The following is a 17,162-nucleotide window of genomic DNA, read 5'->3' as shown; positions in this document are numbered from 1 at the left end:
GGAAGGCATCTTCTGAGGACCCTGAGCACTCACAGGGACCGAGCTGCCATCCACTGAGATGGGGAAGGCAGTGTCAGGGTAGGCTTGGGGACAGTCAGGGACTGGGTTTGGGCCAGGAGGGAAAGAGGCCCATGAGACACCACATGGGGGAGTCAGAAAGGCAGCTCTGTAGGTACAAGAGTTTGGCGTTCCAGAACGAGCTCTAGGTGGGGTGGACTGGGGAGTTGTTGTTGCATGGCCGTGTTCAAAGTCAGACAGGGTAAGACCCCTGGGTGAGTGCAGACCGGGAAGAGAAGGGCCCAGGAGGCCCTTGGTGAGTCCACACCCACAGGCACTGGGAAGACGTTAGCAAAAACGAAGATGCTTTTCTCAGCTTGGGAAGAAGCCCAGCTCCGGCAGGAGGTCCTGAGAGCAGGAGGAAGGGGCTAAGTGTGGATACAGGACCCTCACACGCCCTTACCCAACATCCAGGGAACATCTTAAGTCAGGAGTTAGTTGTCAGCCAAGGCCAGGTGGTTCTTTATGACTGCCAGGCACCGACATTCTCCCTGCTGCCTCAGGACCACCTTCCCCACTGCCCATCGCTCCCAGCAGTTCAACGCCAGCCTCGTGTTCTGTGGAAAAATAGCTCAATCGAGATTTGTTCCAGGCTGGCCTAAAGCAGCTGTCCTCCTCCCTGGCCCCTGATCCCCTATGCATGTGGGTAGAGATAGGACCTAATGCTCAGAAAACGCAGAATAATAATGGAAACACGATAGAAAGAAGTTTGGGGTTTTTTATGGCTTTTACCATCCTGGGCAGGAGGGGCAGCTCCACAGGCATCCAGGCCCAGGTGCTCCTGTTCCTGAGCCTTCCTTCTCCTTTTCCAACATGGCTACCCAAGGTCTGGCCATCATGATGTTCCGGGCAGTGCTAGGAAGGAGGAGAAGGAGCAACAAAGACATGCCCTCTTACTCCCTGAGGTTCCTTCCAGAAATCTCAGGGCAGCTACTCACTGACCGCTAGCTGGCCATAGCTCCGTCATGAGGCATTACTAAGCTCCAACTCAGGTCTCACACAAAAGCTTTGGGATGGCTTGGCCATCTAGGCCACACCTGCCTTGGGGAACAGGATGGCGTGTGTGTGTGGCACAGATCCTGGCCTACAGAACGCTGTCCGTAAATGCTGGTAGGTGTCCATCCGTTTTTCCTCCGGCCTTGTGGCTCTGCGCCTTTCTTCTCACAGACCCACATTTGCCTAGATTTGCCTAGCATGTCATGTATCTTAGCTGGGAGGCTCAGTCCTGTCCTTGGACAGCTCCACAGCCCTCCGTCCCCGCCCCAGCCCAGACCCCAGAAGTCAGGGCACAGTCATGACCTTCACTATCCAGTGCAGTAGCCGCTGGCCTCATTTAGCGATTTAAATGTAAATCGACTGAAATAATATGAAACTTCAATACCTTCCTTGTCATCCTGGCCCTGTTCCTGGTGCTTACAGAGAAGCCACCTATAGCTCACTGCCTGCACCCGACAACAGCAGGCGAGAATGATTCACCCCATGACAGAATGTTCTTTTGGACAACTTTGCTTTGGCCTCCCTGAAAACACCTCAGTGGGAGCTACCCAGCCAGGGGTGTTGAGGGACACTTGCCCACTCCTGAGAGTATCTTTGGCAGCCTTTGGCCCCCACAGGAGAGCGTATCCCAGGGAAAAGGGAAAAGTCAACGAAAGCCACAGAAATACCCTCATGGATACTGCTAGATGTAGATACACGCTGAGCACTTGCTCCGCCCTCGGCTCGGTTCTGGGCACTGTAGGCACTGTCTTGGGGGTCCTATCAGCCCAACAGGGTGGAAGTGCTGCTGCCATCCCAGGGCTCCCGATGTGCTCAGGCCAGGTGTGAGCCTCCATCACTCAGACCCCAGAGCCCATGCTGCAGCTCCCCGCCCCCTCCAGGCCCATGGGCAGGGTCAAAGCACACGCTTTTTCCTCTCACTGCAGGAATGTCTACAAGGACCTTCGGCAGATCGAGCTGGCCTGTGATTCCCAGGAGGACGTAGACAGCTGGAAGGCCTCGTTCCTCCGAGCGGGGGTCTACCCAGAGAAGGACCAGGTAAGGAATTGCCCTACCCGGCTGACACACCTTGGGCTGAGCTGACGCCTCCTGGGAGAGGAAGGGTATAACGTTTCACTGGATGGGTCATTTCCAGGCACGTAGCTCATACTCTCTTGAGCAAAGGAAAAAGGGGGAGAAGGTTTTGCTATCAAGGCCCGAAAGGTTCTTTGACTAAAGCCAAGGCCAGGGAGATCCATGGCCTAGGATCCCATCTCTTTCGTTCCTCCTCCTCCTGTCCTTGAAGGGGAGCAAACATGGCCACCCTCAGCCCCCAAATTATCATGTTCCAGTCCCCAGGTGACAGTGTCTAATTGCCTTGGGCCGTGGTCACCACAGGTCCAGGCAGCTCAGGCCAGGGGCAGGCAAGCAAGGCCGCGTGTTGCCGATGTGGCCATCAGGGGACATCCCCAGAAAGCCAGTTGTGGGCAGGACAGGGCAAGCAATTCCCAGGGAATGGGGCTCCCCACACTACCCTCAGGTCACGGTCGCCCCTCACCAACTGCCCTCTCCCCACTGCAGGCAGAAAATGAGGATGGAGTCCAGGAGAACACCTTCTCCATGGACCCGCAGCTAGAGCGGCAGGTGGAGACCATTCGCAACCTGGTGGACTCATATGTGGCCATCATCAACAAGTCCATCCGCGACCTCATGCCAAAGACCATCATGCACCTCATGATCAACAACGTGAGTGCCCTGGCACACTAGGGCCTGCCCATCATGGGGGTGAGGGGGTAGGGCAGCGACTGCCAGATTTGGCCTGAACACTATAAAATTTAAAATTAGACTGAGTCACTATCATTTAAACATCAGAAACAGGATGCCCAGCCTCTCCTGGTAAATGGAAAGAGGTGGGCCACAAGGGGCTAACTCCCACCTACTCAGGTAATTGAAGCAAACACCACACGTGTACACTTCCTGTGAATTTTTTCAGCCTTATAATAACCCAGAAGAGGGACTGCTATCATCTCCGTTGTATAGACAGGAAAACGAGGTCCCGCAAAGTGAAGACATCTGCCCTGAGTCACTCAGAAGAGTGGGAGGTGGGATTAAAACCCAGACTAGGGATCCCTGGGTGGCGCAGCGGTTTGGCGCCTGCCTTTGGCCCAGGGCGCGATCCTGGAGATCCGGGATCGAATCCCACATCAGGCTCCCGGTGCATGGAGCCTGCTTCTCCCTCTGCCTGTGTCTCTGCCTCTCTCTCTCTCACTGTGTGCCTATCATGAATAAATAAAAAAAACAAAAACAAAAAAAAACCCAGACTATGTCCCCAGCTGTGGCCTCCTGATGGCCTGCAGCCCAACCCACCTTAGGGATGTTACCTGCCTACCCCAGGGCTCCCTAGACTCTCAGGGCTTTAGGCTTCTCTTTGGTGAAATGCAGCCCTACTAACATCTCCTGCTCTAGGCTGCTGGGAGGGTGCAGCAGGCTCATACCTCAGGCCTTCAGCACAGCTAGGCACTCAGGAATCTCTGCAGACCAGGTTTGGTTTATGTCGTACCTAGAAAAGCTCTCGGTGTAATAGGGTCTAAAGCAAAAATTCCAAGTTCCTTTTCCACTGTGTTCTTCACCATCTCCTTGGGGTGGTGAGCAGTGTTAAGTTTCATGGGTATGCTGGTATATTCTTCACATATAAATGGAATTTGTGATATACATCTTTCTGCAACTGTGAAATTTAAAAGGCATATATGGTTTGGCCCCAAAGTTCTACTCACAGGAATTTCTCCAACAGACCTTTTTGCCCATATACAAATCGAGCATCTCCATGCTTATTTTTTTAGCATTGCTGTGTAGTGGCCAAAGATTGGAAATCTCTATCCACTCAATAGAATCCATTTAATAAATAACCATTCTGGGGGCACCTGAGTGGCTCAGCGCTTGAGTGTCTGGCTCCGGCTCAGGTCATGATCCCAGATTCCTGGGATCGAGTCCTGCATCAGGCTCCCCACAGGGAGCCTGCTTCTCCCTCTGCCTGCCTATGTCTCTGCCTCTCTCTCTCTCTCTCTCTCTCTCTCTCTCTCTCTCTCTCATGAATAAGTAAATAAAATCTTTAAAAACAAATAAATAGCTATTCTATCAAAAAGAGAAAGATCTCCAGGTTTATAATAACTCATAAAGTAGAAAACTATGGAGCATAACAGAATGTACAGGAAAGCTCCATTTGTATAAAAGAGGAAGGGAAATAAACTATCAAGCCTGGCATTTTTGCAGATGTTGAAAGTTTGTTAAAAGTCAACATCTACTCTTAAAAAAGACAATGGTAGGAAGGGGTCTTCTGTTACGAGTCTTTGTGTTTCAGTCTCAAAACCACTCTTGATCTGAATGGGGAAGCTCAGAAAGCATCTTCTCTGAAATCAAAAACAAGCTGGCCATCTATGCTTTTAAAACTTTCTTTAGGGGTGCCTGGGGTGGCTCAGTTGATTGAGCATCCAACTCTTGATTTCAGCTCAGGTTGGGATCCCAGGGTCCTGGGATCAAGCCCTATGTCAGGCTCCATGCTCAGCAGGGGTGTCTGCTTGGGGATCTCTCTCTCTCCCTCTGCCCTCTGCCCCCGTTCGCACGCACTCTTTTCCCATCTTCAAAATCAATTTTTAAAGAAAGCAAACTTAAAAAATAATAATAATAATAAAAAATAAAGAAAGCAAACTTTCCTGTCGAGTTACTAGCCAATGTAGTTCAATCAGAAGAATCATATAAAGGTGTGAAACATTGAAAAAGAATAGGAAAACTTGCTCCTATGTGGAGAAGCTCACGTCCACATGAATGGGTACCTAGACACTCAATAAAAAGTAACAAAAACTCCTGTATCCTTTAGGAAGGAACAAAGTATAAAATTAGCAAAACTAGTACTTTTTAAACAATAGCCAGCTTGAAGATAATAAAGGGGTGGAAAGACACCAATAAGAGAGGCAGGATTCTAGGAGGAAGTTTAGTAAGCATCTCGTGAAACAGGCCGGAAGGACACTTGAAAGGCCCCCCAACCAGAGGCTTGGCGGAGGGGGGATGTAGAAAGCTCACCTGCATTTCAAACATCTAACATCTGACACATCGTACAGCAAAGTTACAGACAAGAAAGCCCATCGAGTGTGGCAGGTGGTTTTCCAGCCAGTCATAACGGCAGGTGTGGCAGGAAGCCCTGACCTCTCTGCCCCTTTGCCCCCAGACGAAAGCCTTCATCCACCATGAGCTCCTGGCCTACCTGTACTCATCGGCGGACCAGAGCAGCCTTATGGAGGAGTCAGCTGACCAGGCCCAGCGGCGGGACGACATGCTGCGCATGTACCATGCACTCAAGGAGGCTCTCAACATCATCGGAGACATTAGCACCAGCACAGTGTCCACACCCGTGCCCCCACCTGTTGATGACACCTGGCTCCAGAGCACTACCAGCCACAGGTCTGAGAGACTCCTGTGGGTTCCTGGGTATCCCTGTGTGTCCTGTCAGTGTACAGCCCAGGGGTGGGTGGCTGCGGGGCCTGCTACCCTGCCTAAGCCTGAAGCAGTAAGGAGAGAGAAGGGTTATGTGAAAGGCCCACCTGTCCTCTGGTGCTTTCCATTGGTTAGGCCCCCATGGAAGCCAGAGAGGGTGAGAGGCCCAGGCCGTGGTGGCCATGGAGTCATCCTCCTGGAGTACAGAGCACAGATGATGGCAGGTTGGGGAGGAGGATCTGCAGGAGCAGCTGGAGGGCATGACTGGCATGTCCCCGTCCCCCCCTCCCCAACCTCTTTGATGGAAATGAGCCACTGGCATGGGCAATGCAGAGCATCAGACAGGGACAGCTAACCAGTGACAGGGCAGGCGGCGGGAGGAGAGAGGGTCAGCCAGGGGAATCTCCTAGAAGGTGCCAGCCCTGCCAAGGCTTCAAGTAGCCATGGAGTTACTTAGGGAGAAGGCACAGCATCCAGCTTGGGGAACAGTGGGTGTTCAGGCCCGGGAGTAACCCGTGGGGTGCCCAGGGCAGGGGCTTGCAGGCCCCGCAACCTCTGGAGGCACTGGTCTTGATTTGGAGTCCGGGCTGGGCTCTGAGAGGATCTTTGGCTGAGAGTAGATTGGAGGAGGTGGGGAAGTGGGCAGGTTGCAGCAGGGCTGGTGAGAGGGAAATGGCCCTGAGTGGGATCACAGGGAAGCAGGAGCCCCTGGTGGCTGAGGAGAGGTACAGGTAGGCCGTGGCTCAAGGTTTAGCTGGGGGCAGGTGGTGGTGGGGTGGATGGAGGGGCCCAGGAGCAGGCACTCACCTGCGCCCCCTGGGCAGTATCGGGTACGAGCCTGCACCACACTTTGGCCCCCTGGGGTTTCCACAGCCACACAGCTGGGGCTCTCCACCCTCTTCCGCAGCTCACACCTCCTCTTTCCTCCACAGCCCCACTCCACAGCGCCGACCCTTGTCCAGCGTGCATCCCCCAGGCCGGCCCCCAGCTGTGAGAGGCCCGACCCCGGGGCCCCCTCTGATTCCCGTGCCAGTGGGGCCAACAGCCTCCTTCGCTGCACCCCCCATCCCGTCCAGGCCTGGACCCCAGAGCATGTTTGCCAACAATGACCCCTTCTCGGCCCCGCCTCAGATCCCATCTCGGCCGGCTCGGATTCCCCCCAGCATCCCTCCCGGAGTGCCCAGGTAAGGCTGGCGCCCCCCCCCCCCCCCGCCCCCCCCCACACACACACTGCCTGCCACTAAAGCCAGCAGCCTGAGCCCTAGGGCCTGTCCTCGATCAGACACCCTGCGATGAGCTGTCCTTGCGCGCTGCAGGGAATGGAGTCCCCATCCCCATTTGGCTAGTACGAAAACTAAGGCCCAGAGAGGCCAAGTCACTTGTCCAAAGTCACAGAGTGGTGGAGAGTCAGGGTGACCCCAGGGCTCCCAGGCCTGTCCTCTGCCTGAGTAGGTGGCCCACGATGCAGATCGGACTCCTCACACGGGGCCCCTTCTCCTGGTTTTGACCTGTTTCCTTAATGAGGACACACTTATGAGCCCTCGTAGGCCCGGCTCTGTCTCTGTACTTCTCCCACCAGGAACCCAAGGTCCAGGGTGGGTGGGGACTCACCCAGAGTCACACAGCAAACTCCTTCACTGCACTCTAGCGGCCTTCAGAGCCCTCAGGCATTGGGCATTGGGCAGCAAGAGGGGGTGGGGGTGGTGGGGCCTGGGTCCCCTCCCTCGTCCTACTCGGGGCCTCACTGCCATCTCCCCCCTCCCCTTCCCCATCTGTCTTTATTCTCTTTGCAGCAGAAGACCCCCTGCTGCGCCCAGCCGGCCCACCATTATCAGGCCAGCCGAGCCTTCCCTGCTCGACTAGGCCGCAGGGGGGTCGGGGGGGCACCATCTCAGGGGGTCTTCGCACACCCGCCTGCAGGAGCTTCGGTTGTCTGGGCCCCTCCGCTGCCCCCGGCCTCTGTCATCCACACGCCGGGACCAGGCTCCCTGTGGGCAGCCCCTGACTCTTCCTTAACCTTGGCCCTCATCCCCAGCTGGACACAGCAGTGACCGAAAGGGCCCTGGAGCCCTGGGGCAGGAGGGGAGCCGCCCTGGGGCAGGGGGGAAGCCTGGGTGTTGCACTTTGGGGGATGGAGCCACAGGGTACAAGAGGAGGGAATGCACTCTGGGCGCCTTCTGGAATAAGGATTCAGGCTGGGGCGGGGGACTCACCCAGGGCTTCTCTGGCCTGCAAAGCCTGAGATGACCAGATCTTCTGGAAACTGGGGCATCAAGAGTGCCTGTAAACCCGCCCCTCACCTCGGTCCTTCCTGGGGCCCAAGGAGCATGTCCATTTCTCAGCAGTGGGAGCTCCAGGCCTCGAGCCAGGCCCAGCAGGCCCAGCGCTGCCCGCCCTGTGAGTTGTAAATATTCCTTCCTTGGCCGTATTAACCGCACGGCCGAGCCTCGGCTGCCGGAGGTGCCTTCGCCGGGTCCGGAAGCCTCCATCCTGCCGGCCTCGCTCTCTCCTTCCTGGGCCCCCTCCTCCTTCTAGGTCCCAGGGCGGCTTGGGCTCAGGGCTGAGTGAGTGGGGAGGCTTTGAGGGGCTCCTGGCTCCCACCCAGGCCTCCCCACATGGGGTGGGCCCCAGGTGGTCCATCACTGAGCAGACGTTGCTCGCTCCTCGCTCGGTTTGACCACTGTAAGTGCCTGCACTCTGTATCCTATTAATAAACTAAAATAAAGGGAAGAAGCTTCTGGTGGCTGCCGTGTGGGCCTTTTGTATTGGCGTTCAGGCTGAGGATGTGGACTGCTCACCCTCCCCCAGCAGGCCTCTGACAAGGACGCCGCCTTACCTCCCACCATGGGCTCTCTTGCACCAAGCTCCTGGGCTCTGCTCTTGGGGAAGGAGTCTGCTTCTTCCAGAGGCAACCATGCTCTAGAGGGAAAATCTCTTGCTTTCCTTAACACCTCAGGAGTGGGGACAGATGTTGGGGCCACTCCCCCCACACACATATACTAACACTTCCAGGCCTGGCTGCAGCCCCTGACTCAGCACTAGTGTGGAGGCCAAGACACAGGCCTGGGGTAGGCAGCAAAATCACAAAAGGGAGAGGGGATCCCAGCCCTCCACCCCAAACTACAGTGGTCCGGGGCCCCCTCCCCACCACTGCAGTTCCAAGGATTTCCCCCCGGACCCCCCCTCCCCATAGGTCCAAGGCCTTCTGGCCCAGCCCGGGTCACAGTTAAACTTTGCTTTCTGATTTTTCTCTTGTGCCCAGGCGACCACCTCCATCGGCTCCCGCCCGACCTTTCTTCTGAGCTTCGTGGGAGACCCCTCCCGCCTGCCTGGTTTGCCCCCTTTGGGGGGCAGGTCTGTCCCGGCTGGTGTCCCTGAGCCCCAGTCACCAGGCTCTGTGATTTTCTGACCATAATTTATTGACTCCAGTGCCCAGGGCCAGACCACCCTTTGTTCCGTGAGGCTCCGGCACAAGCTTTGGCTGGGCCCCCCCTCAGCCCTGCCGGGGGCCTCTGCAGAGAGAGCAGGAGGGGCGGGTGGTCTCGCAGTCCCCTCTCCTAGAGTTCTGTTATCAGACCTCACAGTGAGCCCACCCCGCGCTGGGCCGAGGGGCCGGGCTCCTTCCTCTCAATAAAGTGACTGTCCTGGCAAGAACACTGCAGCCGTGTCTCCTTCCCAGCCCCTGGTGGAAGCAGTCCCCCCACCCCCCAGCCTGGGAGCTACCCTCCCAACAGCAGCAGCAGGCCTCTGGTGGGGCAACAAGGAGACCAAGGAAGGCAGAGGTTCCACAAGCGGCAAGCCCCCCTCGAACCATCACCTGGCTCAGAAGGCCAGTCGGGGAGGGAAGGGAGAGTTTGCTTCCTGGGCCCCATCCCACACCAGGGCCAGCCAGTGCAGGCTGGGGCTTGAGCTAAGGCACACGCATTTACAGTAGGGGACACGGAAAGGGGCCAGAGAATCCAGGGCTTGTGCTCACATGCTGCAGTGCCCCCCCTTCCATGCACAGTTGCCGGGAATGTAGGTGCAGCCCCCCAGCTGTCCCTCCGGAGGGCCCAGGCCCAAACTGCCAACCCAGCAACTATTGCTGACCTGGCCCCTGGCAGGGAGGAAACACCCCTGAGGGTTATCCCTCAGGCCATGCCTCTATGACCTCCCATCCCGTAGGAAGCTAAGCTGGAGAAGGGACCCCCAAATCACACACACATGGGCCCTGCTGCCCTTCTTTCCCTGTTCTCCCTTCGGGGGCTACGTGGGCACAGGGCGCTTGTCCTGGAAGAAGCGCTTGAGCGTGCACACCTGGAGCACGGCCACCAGCAGCAGCACGGCCACGTTCACGGCAGACCAGAAGTTGACCCGCTCCAGGTTGCCCTCCTGCAGGTTGCGGTCACGTGCCTCGAAGGCCCGCAACAGCGTCAGCATCTGGATGCTACGCTCCAGCCGGGTCTTCATGGTCTCGATGGACTCCTGTGGAGGGGAGAAAAAGGGCTCAGGCCTCTGCTACCCTTCGCCCTTCAGGGAGCAGAGGCCAATAAAACTGGAGAGGGCTAGTGGATAGGGTGAGCCTATGTTTGTGGAGGAGAGAGCTGAGAGTGCAGGCTCAGTGGCCAGGCCACCTGAGTTCTACATCCTCTTTGTGCTGACTGTGTAACTTTGAGCAAGCTAATTAACCTCTGTGGTCCCCAGTCTCCTCAAAATTGCAATGAGAACTGAATGCCTAACTAAGGATAAAGACTGTACTTACCAGTGGTTAACAGCACAGCTGCTAAAGCCAGACTGCCTGGGTTCAAATATTGGCTCTGCCAGTTGCTAGCTGTGTGGCCTTAGGAGAGTTACTTAGCCATCCTGTGCCTCCGTTAAAATGGGGCATTGGGAGCACACTACCTCCATCATATGAGGATTTCATGAGTTATTTAAGCCCTTGAAATTCTTACACCTAGGGGTGCCGGGGTGGCTCAGAGGTTGAGCGTCTGCCTTGGGCTCAGGGCATGATCCTGGGGTCTTGGGATCAGGGAGCCTGCTTCTCCCTCTGCCTATGTCTCTGCCTCTCTCTGTGTCTCATGAATAAATCTTAAAAAAAAAAAATCCTCCACCTAGAAATGTGCTATCATTTTAAGTGTGAGCGGCTAGCTATTCTAATTGTGGGGTGGGCACCAGGGAGGCTGGGTGATGCAGATGGGGACTCCAGCCAAGGTGGAAGAATGGAGAGCACTGCTGCCCAAAGCCAGAGCTCCAAGACTCGGGGCCCCAGCCAGCCCGGGCACACCTTGATGTCCTCCATCTTCACATCCAGCATCTCCTCAGGCTCCACAGCCTCTGCCCAGCCCTCGACCTCCTCGTCATCCTGCAGGCTGTCAAAAATGAGTTCGAAGAACACCAGCTTATCGGAGATTGTGCTGAAGGAGTTGTCAAAGCACAGCTTGTAGTCCCCAGCCTCCGTGGGCTCCACCCTGGGAGAAAGACACACAGACGCACATGACCCAGACTCAGAGAGGCACAGGAGGTGGTAACCTGAGGCCACCAGGGAAGGCCAGAGCTGAAACTGAACCCAGACGGACAGCGGGACTGAACTCACGTGTGCACCCCATCTGCCTTGCGGGACTCGCTGACCAGCAGCACGCCCTGAGGGCTCTCCAGGGTGAAATCCACGTCCAGTCCAGCACCTCCGATCACCTGGGCGGACAGGTAAGAGGGGGGAGGGCTAGGGGGAGGCCAAGGGCACCTGCCAGGGAAAGCCAGGGCCCGGCCAACCCACACAGACCCATCGGGGACCAGCAGGAGCCTACCAGGGCGCTGACACCTACACCCTCAACCTGGGCCTGCCCCACCTGTCCCTCAGACCGCGCCCCTTGCCTTGGCTCAGTCTTCACTGAAAGGACAGCTTTGGGTTTGGCGTTTTCATCTGGTCACGCCCCCATCTCAGGTCCTTGATCGACGTTTACACCCCAAGTGAGGGGACAGGGCCCTGCTCTCCGTAACCCAATCCCCCGGAAATCCTCCCGTGGACCACCACGCCCTTTCTGGTGGCGCTCTTGGCCACGCCCACCAGCTCCCTCATTTGGCCACGCCCACCCTCGAGGTTCCCGCCCCGTGAGGGGTGCCCTCCTGCAGCCGATGGCCCCGCCCCCTCCGGCTGCCTCGCTAACCCCACCCCCTCCGCTCCCACGCCGTCCCCACAGGTTCCAGCGCGCTCGCCCTAGCTCCGCCCCCGCACTCTGACGCACGGGCTCCTCCCCCTCCCTCTTTAATCCATGCCTCGCTTCAGGGGCTTGGCCACGCCCTCTCGCCCTGGCTCCGCTCGCTCGCCTGCTCCCCGACTCGGGACTTTCTACCTGGTACTCGGTCTCGAGGCTTGCATTGGCCGGCGCAGACTGATAGAAACACTGCTTCCTCCCCGCGGGCAGCAGGAACGTGAACTCGCCGTCCTGGATCGGCGGGGGACCTGCCCCCTCAACCCCCATTGGCGGCAGTAGTAGCCACAGTGCCAAGGCTAGGGCCGCTCCGGCCGCCATCGTCTGGGTCACCCTCCGGTCTGCTAAGAGGTCGCGGTTCCTTTAAGGGCTGGCCCTGCCCCTTGTGCTACTCCTCGGAGCTCATTGGCAGCCGCTTCTGCCGGCGCTATGAAGCGAACGGAGAGAGAAGTGAAGGGCCCCCTGAGTGCTTAGCTGCCCGAATGAATGCCTGCCGTGCCTTAAGACTCTCGACCTCCCGGAGACTTTTTTATGAGTAGCCTCGAGCTCTAGTCTCAACAGATGGTGACGGAATAAGGAAAAAAAAATAAGTCCTATGATGGTGCGTGTTTTCCAGGCAAAAGTTAAGACAGCTAAATCGGAGGCGGGCCGGGGCCTTCTGAGGCCCCTCCCTGCGGTTTTCCCAGAGTACGCCGCGCGCGACGACCATTGGGCCATCTAGTCTGGGAATAGTGGACCTCCCCGCGACCCGTAGGGCTCATGTATAAAGATTCGAGGGGAGCGGGAGGGGGTCCTTTTCGTTTTCTTGGGGGCTTCGCGCTTCTTAGGCGTGGCTCCAGATGCGCCGCCTGACCCTTCATTCCCTTTGCTCCTGAGAACCATCCCTTTGTCCGTTTCCTCGTCTGTAGTTATTGATGGACCCCACGAGGGCGGCGGTGGGAACAGACGAAGCCTTGCCGGTGGCGCTCGGCTTTCCTAGCGTAGAACGTAGAGGGGCATAGCCCACCCTGCACCCAGGGGTCCCAAACCTGGGGAGGCGGCGGCGGCAGGTAAAGAGAGTAATTGATACGACTCAGGGTAGGAAAAGTGACAAGTGTTTAAGAGTCGGAGAAGATCTTCAAGAAGGGGGTGGGGGGCGCCGGAATGTTTGTGGGTTAAGCATCTGCCTTCGGCTCAGGTCATGGTCCTGGGTCCCTGGGATGGAGCCCCACTCAGGATCCCTGCTCCGCCCCTGGGAGCCTGCGTCGCCCTCTCGCCTGCTTGTGCTCGCTCTCTCTGTCAAGTACATTTTTTTAAAAAGACTTTATATATTCATGAGAGACACAGAGAGGCAGATAACACAGGCAAAGAGAGAAGCAGGCTCCCCGCAGGGAGCCCAGGACCCCGGGATCAGGACCTGAGCCACCCAGATGCCTATCAAGTAAATAAAATTTTAGAATGTTAATAAAAAGAGAGAGGAGAGTGTGGGGCTAGGAGCCACAAACCCTAGTTTAAGCCACCCTCGATCCTTGGCTTGAAATCACCCGGCAGGGCCTCAGTATTCTCATCCGTAAGATGGGGTGATACTTGTCCTACCTCACTGGGCTGTTGTAAAGATTAAGATAATGTTTGTTCAGCGCTTGGCACATTATAGGCTCTCAGTACATATGATCTGTTTTTTCTGGCTGATCGCCCACCATTGGGCAGCCCACCACTCCCTCAGCCTGGCTTGGAGTATTTGGTGGTGACCGCCCTCTAGGAAGCTGGCACATAAGCAAAGAAGTCACTGGAGAAAGGGACTCTGCTCGGTGGTTCTGACTAAACATAAGAAAAAAAATGTTTAGATGGAAATGTTGAATCTTTAAAAGATAGGCCCTGGAGTGGTTGGCACTTAGTGACAAACAATTAGTCTTCAATTACAGCTGGTGGCTGTCAGCTCTTTCCTGCTGTGGGAGAACTTGGGGAAGTCACACCACCTTGCTATGTCAAAGTTTATGTGCAGTCATTGGTAGGGCTCCTTTTCCCTTCCAAAGTTTTTGTCGTTCAGACTTGCTGCTTGGACATTTTGAAGTGAGAATGGGAGAGTCTTTATTTATTTTATATATATATATAAAAGATTTTCTTTATTTTAGAGAGAGCCTGTGAGCCAGCTGGGGTGAGGGTGGGGGAGGGAGCAGAGGGGAGAAGAGGATATGGAAAGGATCTCTGGCAGACTTACTGAGCAGGGAGCCCAAGGCAGGGCTCAATCCCATGACCCTGAGGTCATGAGCCGTACTGAAACCAAGAGTACCCATGCTCAACTAACTGAGCCACCCAGATACCCCATAAATATGAATGTATGTATTATGTATATATATATTTTTTAATTTTAAGTAGGCTCCACACCCAATGTGGGGCTTGATCTCATGACCCTGGGATCATGAGTCCCTGTGCTCTACTGACTGAGCCACCCAGGCACCCCCTGATATTTTTTAATGGATTTTTTTTTAACTTATTTTTTATTGGTGTTCAATTTACTAACATACAGAATAACCCCCAGTGCCCGTCACCCATTCACTCCCACCCCCCGCCCTCCTCCCCTTCCACCACCCCTAGTTCGTTTCCCAGAGTTAGCAGTCTTTACGTTCTGTCTCCCTTTCTGATATTTCCCACACATTTCTTCCCCCTTCCCTTATATTCCCTTTCACTATTATTTATATTCCCCAAATGAATGAGAACATATAATGTTTGTCCTTCTCCGACTGGCTTACTTCACTCAGCTTTTTAATGGATTTTTAAATTAAAAAAAAAAATTTTTTTAGGGGTCCCTGGGTGGCTCAGCGGTTGGGCTTCAGTCCAGGACATGATCCTGCAGTCCTGGGATGGAGTCCTGCATTGGGCTCACTTCTTGGAGCCTGCTTCTCCCTCTGCCTGTGTGTCTCTGCCTCTCTGTGTGTGTGTGTCTCATAAATAAGTATTAAAAAAAATAAAAAATAATAAAAAAATTTTTTAAAGATTTTATTTATTTGAGAGAGAGAGAAAGCACAAACGGGAGGAGGAGGGACAGAAAGAGAGGGAGAAGAAGGCTCCTCCCTGAGCAGGGAACCCAATGAGGGGATAGATCCCTGGACCCGGGGATCATGACCTGAGCCGAAGACAGAGGCCCAACTGACTGAGCCATCCAGGTGGCCTGTTTAATGGATTTTTTTTTTTTTTTTAAGATTTTATTTATTCATGAGAGACAGAGAGAGAGGCAGAGACACAAGCAGAGGGAGAAGCAGGCTCCATGCAGGGAGCCTGACGTGGGACTCGATCCCAGGTCTCCAGGATCACGCCCTGGGCAGAAGGCAGGCGCTAAACCACTGAGCCACCCAGGGATCCCTTGGTATTTTTGTTCTTGTTTTTGTTTTTGTTTTTTTTAAGATGAAATTCACATTACATAAAGTTAACCATTTTCAAGTGAACAATTCAGTGGCATGTATTAACATTTACAATGTTGTGCAACCACCACTTCTATTTTCAAAACATTCCATCAGCCCTAAAATAAACCTGGTCCCCATTCAGCACCTTTTCTTCCTCACCTTAGTTTCTGTCTACCACCAATCTGCGTCTATGGATTTGTCAATTCTGGGTGTTTCATATAAATGAAATGTGACCATTTGTGTCTGGCATCTTTCACTTAGCATAATGTATTGAAGGTTCATCTTAATAGCATGAATGAGCATTTAATTTATTTTAATGGCTGAATAACATGCCATGGCTTGGATAAACCACTGTTTATCCATTTGACCACTGGTGGACATTGAGGTCGCATCCACCTTTTGGACATTGTGAATAGTGCTCCTATGAACATGTGTATGTGTGTTTCAGAATCTACTTTCAGTTCTTTAGGGTATACACCTATGAGTGGAATTGCTGGGTCATATGGTAATTCTGTGTTTAACTTTTTGAGGAACTGCCAGATTGTTTTCCACAGTGGCCACACCATTTTGTATTCCCACCAACCATGTATGAGGGCTCCGATTTCTCCAAATCCTCATCCACGTGTGCTATTTTCAGTTTTGTTGCTATTATAGCCATCCTAATGGGTGTGAAGTGGTATCTCATTGTGGTTTTGATTTGCACTTCCCTAAAGATGTTGAGTGTCTTTTCAGGTGCTTGTTGGCCGTTTGTAGATCGTTTTGTTTTGAGAAATGTCTTGTCAAGTCTTTTGCTCGTTTTAAAATTGGGTTCTCTTTTTGTTGTTGAGTTGTAAGAATTATTTTTATATTATAGAGAGCAAGCCGAAGAAAGAAAAAAGAGACAAAAAACTACCCCCAGATGTATTGTGGGGCACTCCCTCAATGTTTTTCTGGGGCATTTACAATTTTGCCATAGTCTTCACTTCCTGTTTGCACTGAGCCTAGAGAGAAGCCTGAGACGAAAGCTTAGGGTCTTCTCAGGTCTTTCCTGAGCATTTGTCCTGCCCTGGGCCTGCACATTGCTTTCTAAATTCCCCAGTATATATTGGCACTTCTGAATACCCCTAATCAGGGACGCCTGGGTAGCTCAGCGGTTGAGCATTTGCCTTTGGCTCAGGGCGTGATCCTGGGGTCCTGGGATTGAGTCCCACATAGGGCTCCCTGCATGGACCCTGCTTCTCTCTCTCTCTCTCATGAATAAATAAATAAAAATTTAAAAAAAGAATGGAATCAGGAGAGGCACCTGGGTGGCTGAGTGAGTGTTTGCCTTCAGCTCAGATCATGATCCTGGGGTCCTGGGATCAAGTCCTGCATTGGGCTCCCGGCGGGAGCCTGGTTCTCCCTCTGCCTATGTCTGCCTCTCTATAGATGTCTCTCATGAATAAATAAAACCTTAAAAAAAGAGAATGGAATCAGAAGGACAGATGGGGGGCATTCTCACACCCTACCACTCCTCAATTACAGACCCCACAGGAAGAGATGTACCTGGCAAACTTATACTTTCCTACCTGACTTTACTAGCTCTGCAGGAGGAAGAAAGATTTTCTCCTCCTGGTAACAGCCAAGCAGCCAATGAGAGACCGTCACCACTCAACCAATGAAACATCAAAATATTTTCAACTCCCAGTTTAATCCAACGGACTTCTTGTTCATAACAGCCTTCCGGATGTCCCCTTTCCTCTACAAAAAGCATTCCTCTTTCTTTTCCAGACCTGCTTCTGCTTTTGCTGCATCTTGCTTGTCCTCAGTTGCATTCCTCTGCTATCCCTGAATAAACCCATTTTTGCTGGTAAAATCACTAGTTAATGTCATCTTTGATTATATTTTGCCCCAGGTCCCTGTGGGTTTTTTCCTTTTGCCTTAGTGTTTGCTAGGAACGCATTCTTTTTGTTGTTTTTGTTTAAAGATTGTATTTATTTGTTTGAGATAGTGAAAAAGAGTGAGTGAGAGCTGGGGAGGGGGGCAGAGGGAGAGGGAGAAGCAGACTCCCCTACTCGGGGCTCCATCCCAGGACCCTGGCATCATGACGTGAGCT

At 54.0% G+C, this 17,162-nt stretch overlaps 2 protein-coding genes and 1 long non-coding RNA gene across 19 annotated transcripts in view; 2 read left to right on the top strand and 1 right to left on the bottom strand.

The window, feature by feature from the left end:
• The window catches only part of DNM2 (dynamin 2), an 88,471-nt gene extending 79,297 nt beyond the window's left edge, over positions 1 to 9,174 (top strand). For 8 of the 14 annotated variants that reach the window (XM_038567286.1, XM_038567281.1, XM_038567280.1 and 5 more), the window contains 5 exons: positions 1,980 to 2,091; positions 2,614 to 2,778; positions 5,255 to 5,487; positions 6,453 to 6,704; positions 7,314 to 8,263. In XM_038567286.1, coding sequence (XP_038423214.1) covers positions 1,980 to 2,091; positions 2,614 to 2,778; positions 5,255 to 5,487; positions 6,453 to 6,704; positions 7,314 to 7,383 — 832 coding nt within the window. In that variant the 3' untranslated portion in view covers positions 7,384 to 8,263. Of the gene's footprint in view, positions 1 to 1,979; positions 2,092 to 2,613; positions 2,779 to 5,254; positions 5,488 to 6,452; positions 6,705 to 7,313; positions 8,264 to 8,782 lie in introns of those variants that run through there. The other 6 variants (XM_038567288.1, XM_038567283.1, XM_038567289.1 and 3 more) reach the window with 2 other exon arrangements.
• On the bottom strand, positions 477 to 12,196 carry TMED1 (transmembrane p24 trafficking protein 1). 4 transcript variants are annotated; one of them, XM_038567293.1, is made up of 6 exons: positions 11,847 to 12,196; positions 11,093 to 11,190; positions 10,784 to 10,967; positions 9,817 to 9,984; positions 790 to 912; positions 477 to 614 (listed from the first exon to the last, which is right to left on the bottom strand). In XM_038567293.1, the coding sequence occupies exons 1-6, from the start codon at positions 12,027 to 12,029 to the stop codon at positions 492 to 494; spliced, it is 879 nt and encodes a 292-aa protein (XP_038423221.1). In that variant the 5' UTR covers positions 12,030 to 12,196; the 3' UTR covers positions 477 to 491. The 4 variants fall into 4 exon arrangements, with proteins under 4 accessions (XP_038423221.1, XP_038423222.1, XP_038423223.1 ...); XM_038567294.1 differs by having other exon boundaries at positions 11,850 to 12,190; XM_038567295.1 differs by lacking the exons at positions 477 to 614; positions 790 to 912 and having other exon boundaries at positions 8,919 to 9,984; positions 11,847 to 12,181.
• Positions 11,781 to 16,922, top strand: LOC119864746. Its single transcript, XR_005375125.1, has 2 exons — positions 11,781 to 12,757; positions 16,649 to 16,922. It is a non-coding gene; the product is annotated as an uncharacterized LOC119864746 (long non-coding RNA).
• Positions 16,923 to 17,162: the final 240 nt, after the last annotated feature.

The sequence above is a fragment of the Canis lupus genome, chromosome 20 (assembly GCF_011100685.1).
Source record: "Canis lupus familiaris isolate Mischka breed German Shepherd chromosome 20, alternate assembly UU_Cfam_GSD_1.0, whole genome shotgun sequence".
NCBI classification, from domain to species: domain Eukaryota; kingdom Metazoa; phylum Chordata; class Mammalia; order Carnivora; family Canidae; genus Canis; species Canis lupus.
This window is presented reverse-complemented; position numbering and strand designations above follow the sequence as displayed.